The sequence below is a fragment of the Rhinopithecus roxellana genome, chromosome 12 (assembly GCF_007565055.1).
Source record: "Rhinopithecus roxellana isolate Shanxi Qingling chromosome 12, ASM756505v1, whole genome shotgun sequence".
Classification (NCBI taxonomy): Eukaryota; Metazoa; Chordata; class Mammalia; order Primates; family Cercopithecidae; genus Rhinopithecus; species Rhinopithecus roxellana.
Genome location: NC_044560.1, coordinates 4,202,629 through 4,222,287, shown reverse-complemented (window position 1 = coordinate 4,222,287; position 19,659 = coordinate 4,202,629). Strand labels below are relative to the sequence as shown.

At 57.5% G+C, this 19,659-nt stretch overlaps 1 protein-coding gene across 2 annotated transcripts in view; it reads right to left on the bottom strand.

Annotated features, from left to right (window-relative positions):
- The window catches only part of CASZ1 (castor zinc finger 1), a 166,970-nt gene that overhangs the window by 57,753 nt on the left and 89,558 nt on the right, over positions 1 to 19,659 (bottom strand). Inside the window, exons 3-4 of one of the 2 annotated variants that reach the window (XM_030941700.1) lie at positions 12,780 to 12,832; positions 263 to 301 (exon numbers count right to left, since the gene is read on the bottom strand). In XM_030941700.1, coding sequence (XP_030797560.1) covers positions 263 to 278 — 16 coding nt within the window. In that variant the 5' untranslated portion in view covers positions 279 to 301; positions 12,780 to 12,832. Of the gene's footprint in view, positions 1 to 262; positions 302 to 694; positions 963 to 12,779; positions 12,833 to 19,659 lie in introns of those variants that run through there. The other variant, XM_030941698.1, reaches the window with a different exon arrangement.

Below are 19,659 nucleotides of genomic sequence, written 5' to 3'. Positions count from 1 at the left end.
GCCCCCCAGCTCCTGCTCCTCTCGGTTCTTTCATAATGACAAGCATCACATTAGTCACAGCCTCTAAGCAAGTGGCAAATAACAACAACAACAGCCTCAGAAGTCGCCGATCCCGAGGCCGGGACGCCGGTAGGCAGCCGCCCCGACCCTCCCGGCCCCCACCCGGCCCCGCCGCCACCTCATTGGGCTAAAAATAAGAACTTCCGTAAAAGAAGCGAAAGAAAAGTGAAAGAGCCGCCCCTGCGTTCCCACCGGCCGGTACCTGTTCCAAGATCCATTCTCTTCTCCTTGGTCCCAAACTCTTCGCGGAACGCCACCAGGGGAAGACCGGGAGACAAGAAACACGGGGTTAGCGTCTCGCGGGACCCCGGCCGCCCGCCCCGCGCGCCCCCCGCCCCCCCCGCCCCGCAGGAGCGGCCCGTCCCGGGCGGGCGCCGAGGCCGCGGTGGAGAAACTTTCTCCTCCGCGCCGCCCGCTTCTCACGCTCGGCCCCGCACGCGCCCGCGGCTCCGCGCAGCCCGAGTTTCTCCAACTAAGGCAGCAACTCTCGGCCGGCGCGGCCCCGGCTTGGGGGCCCGGGCCGGGGGATCCGCGAGGCCCAGGGGCGCCCCCGTCCCGCCGCCAGCGCCCCGCGCCCAGGTCGCCGCCCGAGACCGCGGCCCCCGGGCCTCCCCCGCCCGCGCCCGGTACTCACCATAGTCGGAGAGTCGAAAGCCGAATTCACTTAAATAATCAACTTTCATAATACTTAATTAATGCCTAATTGCAACTGATTACTCCCCGAATAACAAGTTGTTTTAAAGCCCTGATGTCATTGCTCCTGCCGGTAACACTCAGGGTAACAGTTTGGCAGGAGGGAGCGGGCGGGCGGGCGCGGCCGGGGGCGCTGCCAGGAGCCGCGGTGATTGGCAGGGCGGCCGCGGCACCGCCTCCTCGGCCCGGCCCGCGCCGGCCCCGGCAGGTGAAAGAGCAGAGCGCGGCCCCGCCGCCGCCGCCGCCGCCGCCGCCCGGTGCGCCCGCCCGTCGCCCGCCGCCCGCCCGCCGCCCGGTGCCGGAGTGAATGGGCTCGCGCTCGCTCGCGCCCCCCGCCGCGCGCCCCCGCCGCGCGCGCCCCCGCCGCGCGCTCGCGCCGCACTGGCAGGGCGGCCGGCCCCATTGGCTCTGCGATTCCCCAAACCTCTGGCTCCGGGAGGAGGGGGCGGGGACTTGCGCTCAGAGCTGGCGGGAGGGGACCCGGCGCGGGGCGGGGAGCGCGGCCGGAGGACGGCGCCCGCGGGCACGCGCCCACTCTAGCCGGCCGCCGGCGGCCGCGCGCGCGCTCGCACGCTCCCAGCGGCCGCTCGGGCCCCGCGAGCGCGACCGACGGCCGCCGCGCGCGCCTGCCCTACGCCCCGCGCGGCCGCGCTAACTTTTCCGCGAGGGCGGGCGCAGGTGTGAGGCGCCGCGGGGCCGCGCCCGCCGGGCCGCGCGCTCCCCTGCCCGCGGTCTGCGGGCTCGGGGCTCCTGGGGTAGCACAGGGATTTCGTGTTCCCCTCACGGCAGTGGCGGCTTTTGGAGCTGGAGGAACAGGAGTGCGGGGCAAGGCGGGGCAGAGCGCAGTCAGGCCCGCGCGCCCTCGCATCCCGCTCGTCCCCAACCTTGGGCCCCAGGAGCGCCGGCCTGGGACACTCACTGGGGTTTCCTCCGCGTTGCTTTGGTTTTGCCCTTAAAACGGGTTCAAGTGTCCTCCCAGAGCCTCCCCGGTCTTCCGGTCTTTCTCCCCACTCCTCCCTCAAAGTTGGGCCATCTGCCCTGCAGGTTAGACGAATGGAGATCGGCGCCCCGCTTCCCCCACAGCCCCCGACCCATGATCCCGGCCATCACTTGGGCTTCCTCCCTGCCTTGTCCCTCTGGCCGCTGCCCTAGGAAGGGCGCTCAGCAGAGCACAAGCACCCTCAACCAGCGAGTCTGAGGCGCATCGCGGCTCCTCCTCCTCCCCGCGCCCCACCCCCCCAACACCGCGTCGGGCTCTGGGACCAGGCCCTGTCCCCTTCAACGTGGAACCTCATATCCTGCCAGCCCATGGCCAGCCAGGCGCTTTGTGCTCCCCTTGCTCCTCCTCCTTTTCTGCCAGAGAGGGCAGTTTGAGGGGTCTCCCCACCATGCACCGTGCACCATGGGACATCCCCAGATGTCCCTGCTGCAGCCATGTATTTTGAGAGTCCTTAAATATTGGTGACCTAAGTGACCCATCCGGCCCAGAGGGGCTCACGGAAAGAGACGATGGGGTGAGCCAGGGCCTTGGGCAGCCTGGCTAAGGAAGGACCTGGCTCTCCGTCCCTTCTTCACCTATCCTGCTGCCCTCCTCGCCTCTCCCCGCGCTCGTCTTTCAGGAGGGGCCACACTGCCTTCAGATGAGGGGAGGGGAGCAGGGCCCAGGCTTCCCTGGTCTTTGGACAGCATCCAGCAACATGGCGCTGGCCTATTTTTGCAATAATTTCTATTTTGCAAAGGGAGGGGCCAGGGAGGCCTTGGGGCAAAGACATCAGGGAGTTAACAATCTACTCTTTCTCCTACTTTCCCCTCATTTTTCTCCTTTTTTCCTGCTTGCTCTATAGTTCTAAATGGCCTTGAAGGGAGCTGGGCATCCCTCCCCTACTCCACTGCCCTTCCCACTGCCTTCCTAGCAGTCCCCACTCCTGGCCGTCACACAGCCCCATTGGCTCTGTAATTCCCCAACCCATCCCTACATAGGAACAGCAGCTGGAGAAGCCCAGAAACCTTATTGAGCTGCCCCTGGCCCCAAAACCTCGAATAAGGGAACAAAACTACCCCAAGTCTAAGCCTGGGAGTATGACTGCCTGTACCGGGCACCCAGCACAGAGAACTGTGTGCCTCTGCTCCCCACATGGGATCTCAGAGAGGGCATCTGTGTCCAGGACCGCTGTGGGGTACACACATGCCTCTGGGTGTTGCCCCCAATGACTCCCCAAAGCAAGGAATTGTAACAACAGGCTTGCAGCTCTGGCTGGTGACAGCAAGTGATCAATCCCTACCCCAATCCTGAGCCTCTGCTGTCCTGTCTGGGCAACTGTGTGTAGGAGGAAGCCTGGAGGCAAGGGTAGAAGAGGTGATTTCTGGGTGCATTTGAAGATGTCTGCACAGATGGGGAGCTCCTTGCATACATGACCCACACAGCCACTGGCTGGCTCGGAATGTCCTCCTCGGCTTCAGCTGATAGTGGTCAGAGCCTGATCCCTGAGGAGGGTGTGGGGGGAAAAGGAAGCATATTCCCTCTAGCTGCCCAGGCAGGACCACCTGGATTGGCCACCCAGTAACTCTGGGGCCTTAGGTAGACAAAGGCTGTAGAGGAATGGCAGAAGGGACAGGACTCGAGAGAGCTTGGGGGACGGCAGCCAGCAGTGGAGGGAGGTGTGGGGATGCCTGGAAAAACCTCCGTTCCGCCAAGTCCCTGGCCAGGTAGCCACAGGTCGAGTGGGACCTGCCCAAGAGGAAAAGGCCTTCCTCTTGGAGGAGCAGGGGTCAGAGAAGCAAGAAACAGGCCAACTCAGAGCGTAAGGATTTATGAAGGTCAGAGAAGAAGGCGGAGGCTTCGAGGTCGTGGGGTGTGAGTCAGAGGCTGTGTCATGGAGGGGTCCCCAGATTATGCGCCCCCCCTTCTCTGTCTCTCTCTCTCTGAGTGTATCTGCTCGTACCAAGAGGAGAGGTATCTTTTGAGGCTATGGCCCATCTTTGCCTTGAGGACTCTGACATGGTGACACCTGAGACCCCAAAAGCAGGCCACAGTGAGGACCTTCATGTCTGGGACTCAAGGGATGGAAATCCAATGCCATAATCTCTCCTGGTCTTGAGTCCCCGGACCCAGAGCCTCCAGCTCCTCCTGAGACAGCCCACTCGCAAGAGAAAAAGAAGAGTGGAAGGCAACCCAGCGGTCTCCCCCAACCCAGGCTCCCCACATCAGCACCAAGGAAAGCCATCCGCCCTTCCTGTCACACTGCCATCGCTGGTTCCTTTTCCCCCCCGCACCCCCAGGTTGCCCACTCACTCTCTCTCCCTCCCGAGCCTGGGGCCTTCTCACTCACCAGCCTGTTTACACACCAGGTATCTCATGCTTTATCTGCTCTCATTTTGAATTTGTAACTTTCACATAAACTTGAACAAAGCTCCTTTTGTTCTGGCACCCCACCCCAGGATCCCAATAAACTGGTTCCATCTGAGGCGACTGGGCCAGGGCACAGAAGCCTTGGCCAAAGGACTGCGTGTGCCTGCGAACAAGCATGTTCGCACCTGCGATGGAGTCCGTGTGTTTGCGTGTGAGCCCGCTCCGGGGCCGATGGAGGGAGGGTATCGGGAAAACTGTGAGCCAGCGAAGTGGACGGGAAGCGTGGGGGCTGAGGGAGGGCACAGCCAAGGCACCACGGCACGGCCACGGGCACAGGAGGTCGTGGGCCACAGACAGGTGGGTGTTGGGGCAGGGGGTCAACAGGATGAGAAGGAAACAAAGGGGAGAAAGGAGCCACAGAGTGGGTGGCGGAGCGAGGGCCGCGCCGAGTGTAAGGCAGACGCAGGGATTGCATTATGGCAGGAGAGGGGCTGGCACAGCCGCACGCTCGGCCCCATAATCCTGTTAGCCAGCAATCTCCATTCCGAAAGAGCTTCATTTCTTTGTGAATATTTGTAAACTAGATATCTAATGGAAAATTATAGGAAAATTATAGTGAAATTCATGACGGAGAAATCCGATTATCCCTAATTCAATTATGCCATCTTAGCCCACACAGCACATTTCCCATTTTTTTCCCATAAATACCGATGCCAGGGGTCCCGGTAATCAAATAAAATTGAAAATCATCTTCCCATTAAATTCAATTAGCCGCAATTTCTAAAGCCTATCAGAGATTTTAATTACTAAATTATAAAATTCTCCAATGCTAAATTGAAACCAAAAAAATTGCACATCCTTATATTTCAGAGAAAAAAAAGGGCCAGCAAAATCCTTGAAAAATGCCCTCTTCTCTGTGGCCGGCTCCGAAGCAGCCTCCCCACCTGGAAGAGGCTCACCATTGCTGCCTACTTGTCCAGCTGGGGATGAAGCCAAGGGACCAAGGAGGGGCCCTGGCAGGGGAGGACTGAGGGGGACTGGCTTAACAGAGGGGCGAGCTGCACCTCCAACCCCAGCGAGCTCCTCCACACTGGCCTTCCTCTTGTGGGCTCTCCTGGCTCCTGAGAAGTCCTCAGCTCTGTCTCTTACCAGGAAGCCTCTAACTCCCAGCGTCACCTTCTTGGCCCATGAACTGGGCTCAGGCTTAGGTCACAGCTTGGCCTCAGGGATCTGTGTGGCTCCAGGACAGAGGACGGGAGGCAGCCAGCTCTTACCCAAGCACAGGCTGTCTAGCCACTCAGCTGCGCCCTGCCCCCACACCCATGGCCTGGCCTGGGTTGGGGGTGGGAGCAGGATGGAACCTGGGGTTGGGGGTGGACAGGTATCACAGCATGGCTCCATGGTCCAGAGGCTGCTTGCTCTAGGGTGTTCTCAGGGGCCTATGAGGCCTGGCAGTGTACCAGCCTCCAGGGAGAAGAGCTGGGGATCGACCTGGCCCAAATCTGGCCGCTCCCTGCACTTCCAACTCATCCTCCGTTTTCCTTACCCTCTCCTGGGAAGTCAACGGCCCTGAAATGGCCAGAAGGAACGCCCTTGTGCCCTGGGAGAGGCTCACACTTTCCCCCCATTTCCTTTTAGGGAAGTGCTGGCCACAACCCCAAACAGTAGCCCCTCCTCTCCCCCCACCCCCACATCCCACTTACCCTGCTCTAAAAGGTGCTCTCAGAGTCAGTAGAGCCTGGGGAGGTGGCATCGGTGGGGGCATAAAGTGACCCAAGGTCTGAAAGTCAAGGTAGGTGTTTGGGTGGGCAGCTGGCAGCCCTGGCAGATCCAAGACAGTCGGCAGAAGTCTTGCCGTCAGCCCAGCACCCAGGGAGCCGGGAGCAGGTTTAATTTGCCAGGCAGCCAGGAGTGCCAGCAGGGGAGGCACCCGCAAACAAAACAAAAACAAAAAAGTTAATTATCTTTGGCTTTTTCTTAATAAATATCCAAACTGGCCCGGCCGGATCCTCCGCTTTGGAGGGAGAGAGAAGAAGGAGGAAAAAACCCCAAACCAAAATCCAACAGGCTGATTCTCTTGTGTTTCCCTTCCCCTTTGTCTCACCCTTGTAGGTTTCTCTTATCAGAAACAGCGACGGTTTCATATTAATTCCCAAATTTTTGTGAGTTCAAGAGTGTGGCCACAAAAACTTTAAAAAAAAGTTTTGGGGTGGAAATGTGGAGTGTGAGAGAAGAGAGGTAGGTGGGAAGAAAAAGGTGAGAAGAAACAGAAGATAAGCAGAGACAGAGAGAGACAGACAGAGAGAGAGAGAGAGAAAGAGAGGCAGAGAGAGAGAAAGAGACAGAGAGAGAGAGAGAGAAAGACAGAGAAAGAGCGAGAGAGAGAGACAGAGAAAGAGAGAGAGAGAGACAGAGAGAGAGAGAGAGAGAGAGAGTATGAAGCAGGGAACTGGGATAGTTGGGTTACCCTGTGGGCCTGGCCCAGTCTGTGGCCCCAGCCCGGGCGGGGACCTGTTCTGGAATGTCGGGTTGGCATTTTGTCTCAGTTACAATGATCAGCTGCAGGAGATATGGGATTTCTCATTTTAAGCTCTTGAAACCACTTAGGTTTCTCTGGCTACTTCAGCTACCCTGTTGCTGCTGGTTCCTGCGCCAAGCTTCCCTTCTAGGAGCACGGCTGGGAGAAGCAGAGGGAGGGGTCCCGGGAGGGGAGGCTGGCTGTCCTTATGGGAGGTATGACATTTTCTATGTGGAGTTGCCAGCGTACCTGGGAAGAAGACACGTGTGCTCCTGCCTGGGTCTGGATGTTTGGATGGTGTATGTACATGCTTGAGCCTGAACTGTCAGACACACATGATAGGCACGTGTGTGTCAGGGGTGGGGCAGGGGTCAGCCAGGACATCAAGCAATCCCTCATGGAGCACCAGCTCTGGAGTCTCAGTACCTGGGTTCACACCCCAGCTCCATCTTCCACGGGCTCTGCTCCTTGAACCCAGGCACTGACCCTCTACCTTCCCAGCATCTTAAGGAAATCATCGTTAGCGGAACCCTAGGTCTGCCGATGGTGGCGGATGGAGAGGGACTGCTAACGAGTACAGGGTTTCTTTCTGGGGGGATGAAAAGGTTCTAAAATTAGATAGTGGTGATGATGGTACAACCTTGCGAATATACTAAAAACCACTGAATTGCACATTTTAAAAAGATGAATTTTATGGTATATGAAAGATACCTCAATAAAGTGGTTATCAAAAAGTGGGGGAAAGACGGGGGAATCATATTGGCACTTCCTGAAGAGAGTTGTTGCCACACAGCACTCAGCCCGCACACAGTCAGTGCTCAGTAAGGATTAGCTGTTAATAGGGATCAGTCCAAGGCCTGGGCTGGTGTCCATGGGTGTATACCGTTGGTGCTTACAAACGTTTACTTGGGCCCCTGATGCCAGGGCCAGCAGGTTGTCAAGCAGCTGAGCTGCCCCAGGTGTCTGGTGGGGCTCCTAGGCAGCTACTCCCTGGCAGGGAAGGGGGTGCGTGGCCCTCCTCCTGCCTCCCTCCTGAGTCCCTGGAGAGGAGCCTGCCCACCGTGGCAGGCGGGTTCCCGTGCCGCACTCTGCCCGTCTCACAGACACTCATATTCTCCGTGTGCAGCAGACCGTGAATTCACCTTCATACTAGTTACAGGGTTATTTAGCTTCTCCTGATGCTGACAATCACAAACTTTAATTCGCTGCCTGGCTTCTCCCTGCTGTGCCCTCTGCCCACCCCCAAAATCCTTGGGAGAGGATGGGAAGGACTTAGGTCCAGCTCCCTCTCGCCAAAGCTCACCCTTCAGAGTGATGGAGTGATGGAGTGATGGGAGGAGGGGCGGTCAGAAGGAGGAGATGTCGGGCAAAGGGCTGGGGGAGAACAGTGCGGGAGAGAGGAAGTGCCACTAAAGGCTAATGGGAGCTTCCGTCCTGCTCCTCCAGCCTGACACTAATGTATTCAACCTGACATCCCATCTTGTCATGAATGAAGACTCGGCCGATCAGGCTGCTGGTTTGAGGGCTGGCAGCCTTGGCTGGGACAGACCGGGGCCAGGGCTCTGGCCTGGGGCTGAGCCCCTAGGACGAGGCAACTGGCAGGGGGCTGGCTTTCCTGCCTCCCGCTTAACTAACAGGTGTCCATCCAGGAGCCGACCTGAGGGAGCCCATTCCTACCAGCCTGACAAGCCAGGCCTCGGTTTCTCCTACTCCCCCAGCCCATCTCCCGTTGGGCCAAGTCGTCCTGCCTACGGAGGCTTCTCTTGGGCTTCTGGCCCCGCTGCCCAGGCGGCATCTCTCTTCCTTTGCGGAAGGCAAGTGGACCTGCTCAGAGCTACTGCCAAACATTAGACGGGAAATAAAGACTCTGAGACATCCCCTACCACACACCCAAATCACACAATCCTGAGATGAGCGCGGGGGACAGGTCCCAACCCAGGTGACACATGCCTGTTTCCTTGCCTTCTGGGAGGAGCTGCTGCTGCCTTGCTCCCCCGACGACCAGCCCTGGTGGGGTCTTCATCCCTCTTTTGCCTTGGCTTCAGCAGATCCCCTGCTTTCTGTCTGCCCTGTGCATCTGTACCCTTTCCAGGAGCAGGCCCAGCTTCCAGCAGGTCCACAGAGGCCTCCCGCTGGCTCAGAGGCCAGTGAAGGGCAGAGATCTCAGACCCCTCCTCTTATCCACCACCTGCCTCCTGAAGTAGCCACCATCATCTTTCCCCAAAGCCTCCTGGGCTAGTGAAGTGAAGGAGGAACCATTTGCTTTGAGAAGCATCTGGGTGGAACAGGGGACTGTCACCCACAAAATCCAAGCTGGCCCCATCAGTCACTTGTTAGACAGAGAGTCCCAAGGGCAGAAGGCCAAGCCAAGAGGAATCACAAAGACCAGAGGCCTGGCAATGACCTGGGCCCGGGAGCTTGGAGAGGGAGATGCTGGGCTGGAGGCAGTGCTGGGAGGAGAGGAAGGCCAAGAACCCCATTGGTGGATCCAGGTTAGTGTCTGCCTCCTCCCAGCCCCATTCCACTGCCCCACCCCTGCCAGCGGGGGAAGTGGCCACGGTGGCCTGGGCAAGAGAGATGTCAACGGGGCCGATGGGAGAAGGGGCTCGTTGACTGCAAACTGTCCATTATGGCTTAGATTATAAGCATATTGCACAGGGCTCTCTGCACGATGCCGGGGAAATCCAATACGCTGAAAGGTTAATGCAATCAATTAGGGTGACAAGGAAGTAAAGTAAAGCCTTCCGAGTAGATGAAAAGGAGAGAGAGAGAGAGAGAGAAAGAGAAAGCGCCATGGAGTTGTGGGGGTGCTATGGGTGGTGGGAAGGCAAGGAGGAAGAGGAACTAGAGGGATGCAGAGAGGAGGCCTGGAGGGGAAAGAGAGATGGACAAAAGGTCAAGAGCCTGCAAAAAGAGACAGCAAGAGAGATGGCAGCAGACCTAGCATGAGAGGAGGCCCAGCAGACTCTGCAGCAGACCTCTGACTGCAGGCGCGGCTTCTGTCTCCTTGCCCACTCCCTGCCAGCCTTTCCCCTCAGGCTTGGAGAGTGATTCCGACCTTGGCCCACAGCAGTAGAACCGGGCCAGGGCGGCCTTGGTCCCTGATCCTGGACAGAGCTAGCACCCACTGTGTAACCTCCAGAGCCTTCTCAGCCAGACCACAGCCTGGTTCCCCCCACCCCCCACCACAAATAGACCCAGTCTCAGACCTGGACCCTCAGCAGCTCCCGACAACACAGCCTTCATAGCTTCTCCCAGGCACCCTAGCCCCTCTTTGCCACAAGCCTGGGAAGCAGAGAGCAGTTTACAGATAGAGAAACTGGTGCTCAGAGGTTATGCCGCTTCCCAGGGCCCTGACACAGAAATAGAAGACCCAGGGCTGCCAGTCCACAACCTGTGGGGCTTTTTATTCCAAGGTGCTCCCTGGAATTAGGAGCCCACCCTTCTCCACAGGGTCAGACCCCAAGGCCCCCAGGGCAGAGGGTAGGGAGCTCTGTGGAATCTGCCCAGAGATGGCCGTAGCCTCTGGAGCGCAAGCAGGCGGGAACTACCTGGTGGGTACCGGGCAAGCCACTTTCAGCCACAACAACTCACTCATTTGTCCCAGCAACCCTGCAAAGTAGATATTCTCCCCTTACAAAAGAGGAAGCTGTGAGGGCTGGGCACGGTGGCTCGCGCCTGTAATCCCAGCACTTTGAGAGGCCGAGGCAGGCAGATCACAACGTCAGGAGTTTGAGACCAGCCTGGCCAAGATGGTGAAACCCCATCTTTACTAAAAATATAAAAAATTAGCTGGGTATGGTGGTGAGCGCCTGTAGTCCCAGCTACTTGGGAGGCTGAGGCAGGAGAATTGCTTGAACCTGGGAGTCAGAGGTTGCAGTGAGCCGAGATCATGCCACTGCACTCCAGCCTGGGCAATAGAGCGAGACTCCGTCTCAAAAAAAAAAAAAAAAAAAAAAAAAAAGAGGAAGCTGTGGATCTGAGGTGAGAGAACTTGCTAAAGACTGCAGGGCTCCCGGGATACCAGCAGGGGCAAGAGCTCCGAGGAAGCAGGGGCTGCAGGGGAGAGGAAGAGCTGAGACTTTGAGGCAGGGACTGAGCAGAGAAGGAGGCCCTAAGGAGAGCAGGGGGAGGGAGCCCCCCGAACAGACCAGGACTGCAAGCAGCGCTGCAACCCGAGCACTGGGCTCCCAGACAAAGGCTCCCGGCCCCTCAGAGCAGTCCGGATGAAGACATGTGCACAGGGCAGGATGATGGCTGTAACAGCTTCAGGACTGGACTTAGGGCCGGGGAAATGTACACTTCAGCAGGGGAGCAATGGTAAATTTCCTGTTGTGTACATTTTACCTCTAAAAAGAGAGAGAGAGAGAGCAAAGTACAGGAGCTAGAAACTCTCAAGCAGGGGCTGGAAAACTTTTTCCCTAAAGGCCAGAGAGAAAATTATTAACCTTTTAGGCTTTGTGGGCCAGTCTCTGTTGTAGCCATTCAACAATCTCTGCAAGTATAGAGTGAAAACAGCCATAGATAATACCTGAACCAATAAAACTTTATTTATAAAAGCAGGCTGTGGGTCAAAGGTGGCCCGTCTGCCAAGTCCTGCTCCAGAGAATGGAAGCACTTGGGGTGGAATTTCAGGACACGGAATGGCTGGCTTCACCCTGCTGCCTGGGGATGGAGGTATCTATCCTGTCTGGACCTCATGGGCGGAGGTTTCTAGAGGAAGCAAGGTTCTCATAATCAGAGGGTAGAGAAAAGGAAGGGTCAGAGAACAAAGTGTGGCGTGGGAAGCCAATATCCAGGAACTGGTGCTAGCTCGGGGCATCCTGAGGAGCCTTCCACGGCATTCAGATCCTCATGGACCATGTGAAGGCATGGAGGCTTGCAGCTCTGAAGATTCTAGAACTCTCAACTCCATGAGACAGGGGTGAGGCCATGGTTAAGAGGAGGACGGGAGTGGCCAGAAGGGAGCAAGAAGGGGCACCAGGGAGAGAAAGGCAGAGAGGACCTGGGACAGAGCTGTAACCAGGGTGGTGCTGGTGGTAAAGGGAGGAATCCACGGGCCCCAGTGAGAGCGCAGGGCGCAGGCCGGGCCTGCCCTACACCGGGCCGCCTCTGATCACGTTTTCAGGGCCACTGCCCGCCAGCGCAGACAATGCTGGGGGAGCCTTTGAAGTCCGAAAGGGATGCCGCGGTGGGAGCCAGGGAATCTCCTCCCTTCCCCGTCCTCCTTGCGGGGGAGGGGGCCGGTAGGACAAAACCCAGAGCTGGTCGGTCACAGCCAGGGCCCCGAAATGCGAGAGACAAAGGGAAAACAAACAGGTTTGGAGCCAGGCGCATGGTGCCGTGTCTGTCCCCCGCCCCGCCGAGCGCGGATGATGGATGGCTGCAGCCAGCCAGCTCGCCCGCCGGGCAGGCCCCGCTATTTACATAACACTGGCGTTCCACCGGTCACCTCTGACACAGCACTGCCTGGGGCCCGAGGCCCGGTGGCCCCGCGGTTTCTCCCGCCACCACCCGGGGAACTGACACAGCCCGCGAAGGCTGGGCCAGGCTGGGGCAGCCCCGTGTGCTTGGACTTCGGGGGAGCCCCGTGCCTGAGGAAAGGCAGGACATGGCAACCTGTCCTGGCCTCAGCCATGGCCTTCTCCCTGCCAGCCTCTTAGGGAGGACGGAGGAAGCCACTGGGGGTGGCACAGCCTCCAAGGAGCGAAGGCAGGACTGGGGTTCTGGGGCCTTCAAGTCCACGCAGTTCTTGAGGCAGAGCTTGGGCAGCGCTTCCAGGCACAGCCAGCCACCGCCACAGGAGGCAATGGCACTGTGAAAGTGGGCACCGCAGGCTGGGTAACCTGAGCCCAGCCACCACAGCTGCCCCACCGCCCCATGCTGCCCTGAGCACATTCCTTCCCCAAAGTCTGCAATCCATATGTCCCCAGACCATTTCCAGCCTAAAAGCCAAGCTGAGGGGATCCCACTGGCAGGAGGGCATCTTTTTCCATCAGGTCGGAATGGGCAGGGTGGCTGCAGTTCCCCATCTCCATCTTCTAATCTCTCCCTGGGTGCTCAGCAGGACTGAACCCATCCCAGGGTCATACATGCATTAGGTGAGTGGTCACCAGTTGGGGAGAGGACGTGAGGCTCAGGGAGGGGCTCAGGCCTTACCTCGTAGCGGGTCCTAGAGCCTCCTCGGATGTAGCTGGGGGTGTCACTTCATCCTGGAGAGGCAGAGAGAGGAGCCTTGTTAGCCTTTCCAAGCCCATGACTCCCCAGTGCACGCCCACCATCCCTCCTCAGCACCCAAGGTTTCCTTGCCCCACATGGGCTGAGGGGCTGATGCTCCAGGGCCAGCCAAGAGGCCCAGAAACTCAGGCATGCCGGGTGGACTCTGATTTGGTTCATTCAGGTATATGCCAGCCACAGTTTGTGAAAAAGTCGGAAAGCGGTGGGAGCTGACTGCAGGGGCAATGTGGTCCTCAGGATCCCCCTAGCCAGGTGGAGAAGAGTCAGCTGTGCCGTGCACACTGCTCCGTGGAGGAGGCCGGGAGTGGGGGTGCTGGTGAAGTGGTCTACATGCTTCTGTGGAGCTGTAGCGGCCTAACAGGGATGCCTGGGGACAATGACAGAATACAGCAGTAACTGCTCCTTTACTCTCTTCCCTGGGGCCCCTGAACATAAAAATGACAGATGCCAAACGGTTCGCTCTAGCAAGTTGGTGACAGAGGGGCAAGGGCTGGCCAGGGGCCAAGGCACCAGGAAGCCTCCCTCCACGCCCCAGGAGCAGGCTGCCGGCAGCACCTTCCACCCCAGGCTCTATTCATGAGTCATCACAGCCCACATCCAGAGACAGTGCAGGGAGAGAGACGATGGTCCGACAACGTGGAGGCTTTAACCAACACACGGCCCAGCCCAGCGTGCCGGGCTGGGGCCCTCCTGCCCAGAGAATGAATTTAGGGAGCCAGGTTCAAAGGGGCAGCCTCTGTGTACGTAGAGTGAAAACCCAGGGAGCCCCCCCAGCCTGCTGGCCGGGCCCCCCAACCCTTGCTCGAGCCAGGCCCTGCCCCTGCAGGCCTCGAAACCCTACCCAGGCTTGGGGAGGGCTGTCTGTTACGTTTTCTTCTCCTCTCTCCCTCATTTGTGGCTTATCAATGATGCAAGAGGAATAACACCAATTTCTTTAGGCTACGTAATCCCCAAATCAGATTGGGGGGATTGCGGGAGATGAGGTGACCTTGTTCAGGGCTCCCAGAATGCCACCCAGTCCCGCCGCCCGCTCTCCGGTTCCCAGGACATATTTAGACAGATAATGCTAATTGTACTTGACACGTCCTCTTAAGGAGGGCTCGGCTCTCCACCAGCTTTCGCCGCTTGTGCTGGGCTGCCCAGGCAGAGGGTGCCCACTGGGGTGGAGCCTACCCTGCCAGATACAGGGCTCTGGGAGGGCTGAGGGCCCGGTAGGCATTGAGTGGTTGGAAAGCACTGCCCCACGGGCCTCTGATGCCCGTCTCATCCAGATGATGAGAGGCAGGGGATCTGCAGAGAGCTGGGCAGACCCCTGAGACAGGGGGTGGTAGAGAGGATGGGGAGCTGGGCAAAGGGGGAATAAGGAAAAGGGAAGGATCTGGCCAGGAAAGGAGAGGATGGAGGAGGAGGCCGACAGGGAGGGTCACGGGGGCCGGGGATGGAGACCCCCAGGCCTCCACTGCCAGGCACCAGGTGGGCTCAGCCATCAGAGCTCAAGTCCTGGCTGGGCAGCCCAGGGCCCTGGCTGGGTGTCATCCTCACCGTCCCATCTGTCCCACACACTCCTGTCCAAGATCTCTCAAGGCGCCCTGGCCAGCCTCCTGTGGACCCCCAAAGCCCCCCAACTCCACAACTCCGGTATCTCCCTTCCACCACCTTTCCCTCCCCTCCCATCCTCCCTAGCAACTGTGCATTTATTAATTCATGAGGCACTAATTAGTTCTTTGTTTAATTTTGTGTTAAACAGACTGACCGGAATGATAACGACTTGCAGCGCGGTGTTGCCGTCCCCAACCACCCCTGTTTTCTGACAACAAGGGAGCGCAGGAGACCGGAGCGCTGAACCCAAATCCCTCAGCAGTTGCACTTCATTAAGTCAAAATGTGACAAGAAGCTTAGAGAGCAACTTGCAGATCTGATCACACAGAACAATCAGGGAGGAAACTTTCCAGGAGTTGGTCGGGGGTGGAGGAGGGAGGGGAGGGCCAGAGATGCGTACGTACAGGGACCAGGACGCGCGTGGGGTCCTGTACCCCACCTACCCAGGGCAAGTGTCCCGGCTGATGGGAGCAGGAAAGCTGTCCCTGGGTGGGATCTGGGACCCTGGGATACTGGGACCCCAGTGGGGGCCTAAGAAGTAGCTGAGAGTTCATCTTGGTCTCCTCTTCCTTCTCTGGGCATCTTTTCTTGTCTCTCTGCCTCTCACTGTCCCCGATGTCTGCTCTGTGAGTGGCCCACATGAGTGAGTGGTCAGCACATCTGGGACCTGGTAGCTGATGTAGTTAAGGAAGGATTCTTCAAGGCCAGGGGAGAGGCGCAGTACTGGGAAAACCCAGAGGACAGCAGCGGCCCTACACTCAGCAGGGCTGAAGTGAAGTGAACCCTTCCAGGCTAAGAAAGAAAAGCCATGTGCTCAGAGATCATGGCAGAAAGTGCCTAAGAAATGCCAACACCCCCATTATCTGCCAGCTGTCCGTCCACCCATCCATCCATCCATCCATCCATCCATCCATCCATCCATCCATCCAATGTTCCTAATCCTAAGTACTCTGACCAAAAAACTGAGGACCCAAAGGTTCAGAGTTCTGTCCAGAGGTAGATGGTACATCAGAAACAGAACTGGGTCCTGGAGCTTCCAGGCTGTGGGGCTGATGGTTGGTTGGTAGCTGAGCTAAAAGTGACAACAGCCTTCTGACCTCCTTCTCCTGTCCATGTGAAAAAGCAGAGGCATCAGGCTGCCCATCCCACCCTCTCATTGCACAAGTGAGGATGAGTGATACCAAAAGCAAACCCTGCCCCAAACTAAGGGCAGTGGCCCTGCCCACCTTTTACCCACCCCTCATCTCTGAAGATACCAGTAATGTCTTGGGTAAGAAGAAGAGCACAGAAGGGATGTGAGGAGGAGGAGAAAAAAACAAAAGCACAGAGAAAAGTTGGCAAACGTGAGCCCTTATGTGTGCAAAGAGCGTGGTGCCTTCTTCCCACTGGCTGCTGTACCTGCCCAGGTGAAGCCCGGCCCTCCCTCCATCTCAGCCCCGGGCCGCCCAGCCGTGAGAGTGAGCCTGGGGGCAGCCTCATCCAGGCTTTCTCCTGGCCGGTTCCGAGGCACAGTGGTCTCTCACCGAGCCGGCAGCCCTGGGCTGGCTTCTGTTAATTTGCTGTCAGGCTGCCTAAGCAAACCAATTAAAACTAATCATTAATTATAAAAGAGAGTGAGAAGAGGAGGAGAGGAGAGGAGAGGGTGAAAGACCGAGAAGGGAAGGAGGAAGAGGGAAGATGAGCTGGAGAGGGAAGACCTGGGGGCCTGCAGGGGGCCCGGAGTGGGGCCTGGTGGGCTGGGCTCTGGGAGGACAAGAGGCTCCTCCGGCACAAGGGGTGCCAGGGTCGGGGGAGGGCAGGAAGGAAGCAAGGGATGGAGGAGAGGGGGCAGCCATGGGCAAGGGGCGGAGGGAATGCCACGAGAGATGGGATGGGGAAGAGTGACGGGCAGAGAAGTGGCAGCGTACCAGGACCTTCAGGGACCTCCTCCATCTGCAGTTCCCTCTTGCTGGAGCCGCGGCCGGTCCAGGACTTGACTTTGAGCCTCTCACCCACAGCTGCCCAGCTCCATATTTATGAGGCACCAGGCCAGGCTCCTCAGCCAGCACTCCTACCTGCTCACCAGGCCTCCGGGCCATAGGGGCTTGGGGCAGCTGTTGGGCTGCCCATCCGCCCCCACACTCCACTGCGTCTCCTTCCCCCTGCCCCCAGCCCCGTCCTCACGCACAGGCTCTCCCTGGCCGAGCCCTTTCACAGGGGCTGGGGCCATGTCAACCCGGCAGCGTGAGGAGGGGGGCGGCCCAGACAACGGGGCAGCGTCATGGAAACGGGCACTTTCCCGGAGAAATATTCTGTTTGGCCTCCTTCCTGCATTGAGGAGCTGTCAGGAGGCTGAGTGAGAGTCACAGTACCCCGGGACCAGGCGTGACAAAACCTATTTTCTGCCTCAAATTTGATTGATTAAAAAACTTTTTAGGAAAACCATGTTAAAAGGGTGAAAAAGAAAGAGAGAGCGGGAGAGGGGGAGAGAGAGAGAGGGAAAGAGAGAAAGAGAGGAGAAAAGAAAGAGTGAAAGAAAGTTCTGTCCAGAGGACGGCTGGGGAGAGAAAGGCCCCAGGCAGGGGCTGAGCAGTGCCCCGGGCGATGCCGCAGGGGGATGCACGCCAGGGGGATCCCACGGCATAACCAGGCAAAACGGAAAGGTCGAAGGAAGCCCGGAACTTTTACACAGTGGTTAGCAGGACAATGAGGGGGCCGAGGGCCGCATAGGCCAGCAGGTGCCGGATCGAGACAGAGGCCTCGGGAAAGGAGCCTGGGCCGGAGACAGGGAGGGGCAGTGGGGGTGGCTGTCCAGCCCCCGGAGTCGGAGCAGGCCTCCGGATTGGCTCTGAGCTCTTTCCAGGCACAGTCTTGGTTGGAATTGGGCCAGAATCCTGAAAAATCCACATAGGATCAAGAGGAAGGGCCCTCATCCTTTGGGGACAGGAAATGGGTTTTCCCACCTTGTTCTCCCAAGACCTGGCTTAAGAAATGTTGTTAATCACAGTAATTTTTAAAACGCAGGAGACATCAACTTGACCCTCCACCCTGAGGCTGGCTCAGCACCAGCTTTGAGCCCGCCTTCGCCTGTCTTGGACCTTCCCCAGTCAGGCCCTCAAGTCCTTCGTGGGATGTTGCCCTATGTGGTCCCCATGCCTGGCCAGGGACTTCAATGGTGAATTTGAGGCCCTGCCTGACTCTCTCAAGGCTCCAGGAGAAAAGTTGGCCTTCCCACCCCTCCTGAGACTCCCGCAGGAGGATGCGACCCCTCCATTTCCCAGTGGCCCTTCACAATCTTCTTGGGCAGGACCCCTAGTCTCCTCAGGACGAAGGGTCCGAGTTGGTGGCCTAGTTTGCTCTCCTTTTCTCTAAGGGCCTTGAAGGTCAAGGTGAAGAGTGGTTCTGGCCAAGAAGTCAGAAAGAAGATTTTCCCACATGCTGGGAGGGTGCTCAGCAGCACCCACTCCAGTCTCTGCCAGCGCAGGGCTCAGCGTGGTAGGCAGTGCCTCCTCTCAACAGACAGGCGTGTCTCCAACAGATGCACAGAAAGACAACACCTGCTCCAGGCCTTCCCCAGCCCCTGTGCCAGGTCAAGTGACCCTAGATCTCTCTTGTCCCTGCTTCACAGCGAGATCATCAGGCACTCACTGAGCACGTACTGCATGTATGACGCCGTGCCAGGCACGAGGAAGAGAAAACAAGACAGCTTACAAAAGGCTGGGGGCAGTGGCTCACGCCTGTAATCCCACCACTTTGGGAGGCAGGCAGATCACCTGAGGTCAGGAGTTTGAAACGAGCCTGGCCAACACGGTGAAACCCTGTCTCTACTAAAAATGCAAATATTAGCCGGGCGTGGTGGCGCACGCCTATAATCCCAGTTACTCAGGAGGTGAAGGCATGAGAATCGCTTGAACCCGGGAGGCAGAGGTTGCAGTGAGCTGAGATTGTGCAACTGTACTCCAGCCTGAGAGACAGAGTGAGACTCCATCTGGGGGTGGGGTGGGGAAGATAGCATACAAAAGCCGAGTTGGTGAGAGTTGGGTTTGAATCCTGCGCTGCTGCCTCCTGCCATGCAATTGGTTATGCAGGCTGCTTAACCTCTTGAGGCCTCAGCTTCTTCCATTGAAAAGTAGGGGTCCATAAGCACCTATCTCAAAGGAAGCTTATCCTGTATTTCTTGAGCACCTACTATATGCTATTAGATACTTGTCCTAGACCTAGAGAACATTGGCAAATCAACAACTCAACCCTCAGGGAGCTTCCATTCCTGTGCTGTTGAGGACGCTCGGAAACAATGGTTAGTACAATGGGTGGCACATAGTAAGTGCTCAATAAATATGACCTCTTATTTGTTTCCAGCGTCCCTGCCTTTAAGAAGCTAGGAGAGATGGTGCAATTCCATTCCCAGGCATATACCAGAAAAAATGGAAAACAGGTACTCAAAAAAAAAACCAAACCAAACCAAACAAACAAACAAACAAAACCCTCATGCATGAACGTTCATAGCAGCACTATTCACTGTAGTCAGATGGTAGATACAATTCAAGTGTCCATGGACTGAGCAGAGGACACACAACATGGAGTCTGTCCATACTATGGAATGTTATTCCGCTATAAAAAAGGAGTGAAGTTCTGATACGGGCTACAATGTGGATGCACCTGGAAATGATGAGCAAGAAAGGAGCCAGACGGACACAAAAGGCCACAAATTGTATGATTCCATTAATATGAAATATCTGGAACAGACAAATCCATAGAGACAGAAAGCAGTGGTTGCCAGGGGCTGGGGGAAGGGGACAGTGGGGAGGGACTGCTAAGGGATTAAGGGTTTCTGTCTGGAGTGATGAAAAAGTTCTGGAACTAGCTCAATACTTGTGCAACTCTGCAAATGTACTCGATGCCACTGATTTGCACACTTTAAAGTAGTTACAGGCCGGGCGTGGTGGCTCACGCCTGTAATCCCAGCACTTTGGGAGGCCGAGGCAGGCAGATCTCTTGAGGTCAGGAGTTGGAGACCAGCCTGGCCTACATGATGAAACCCCGTCTCTACTAAAAATACAAAAATTAGCCGGGCGTGGTGGCGGGCGCCTGTAATCCCAGCTACTTGGGAGGTTGAGGCAGGGAGAATCGCTTGAACCCAGGAGGTGGAAGTTGCAGTGAGCCACGATCACGTCATTGCACTCCAGCCTGGGAGACAAGAGCGAGACTCTGTCTCAAATAAATA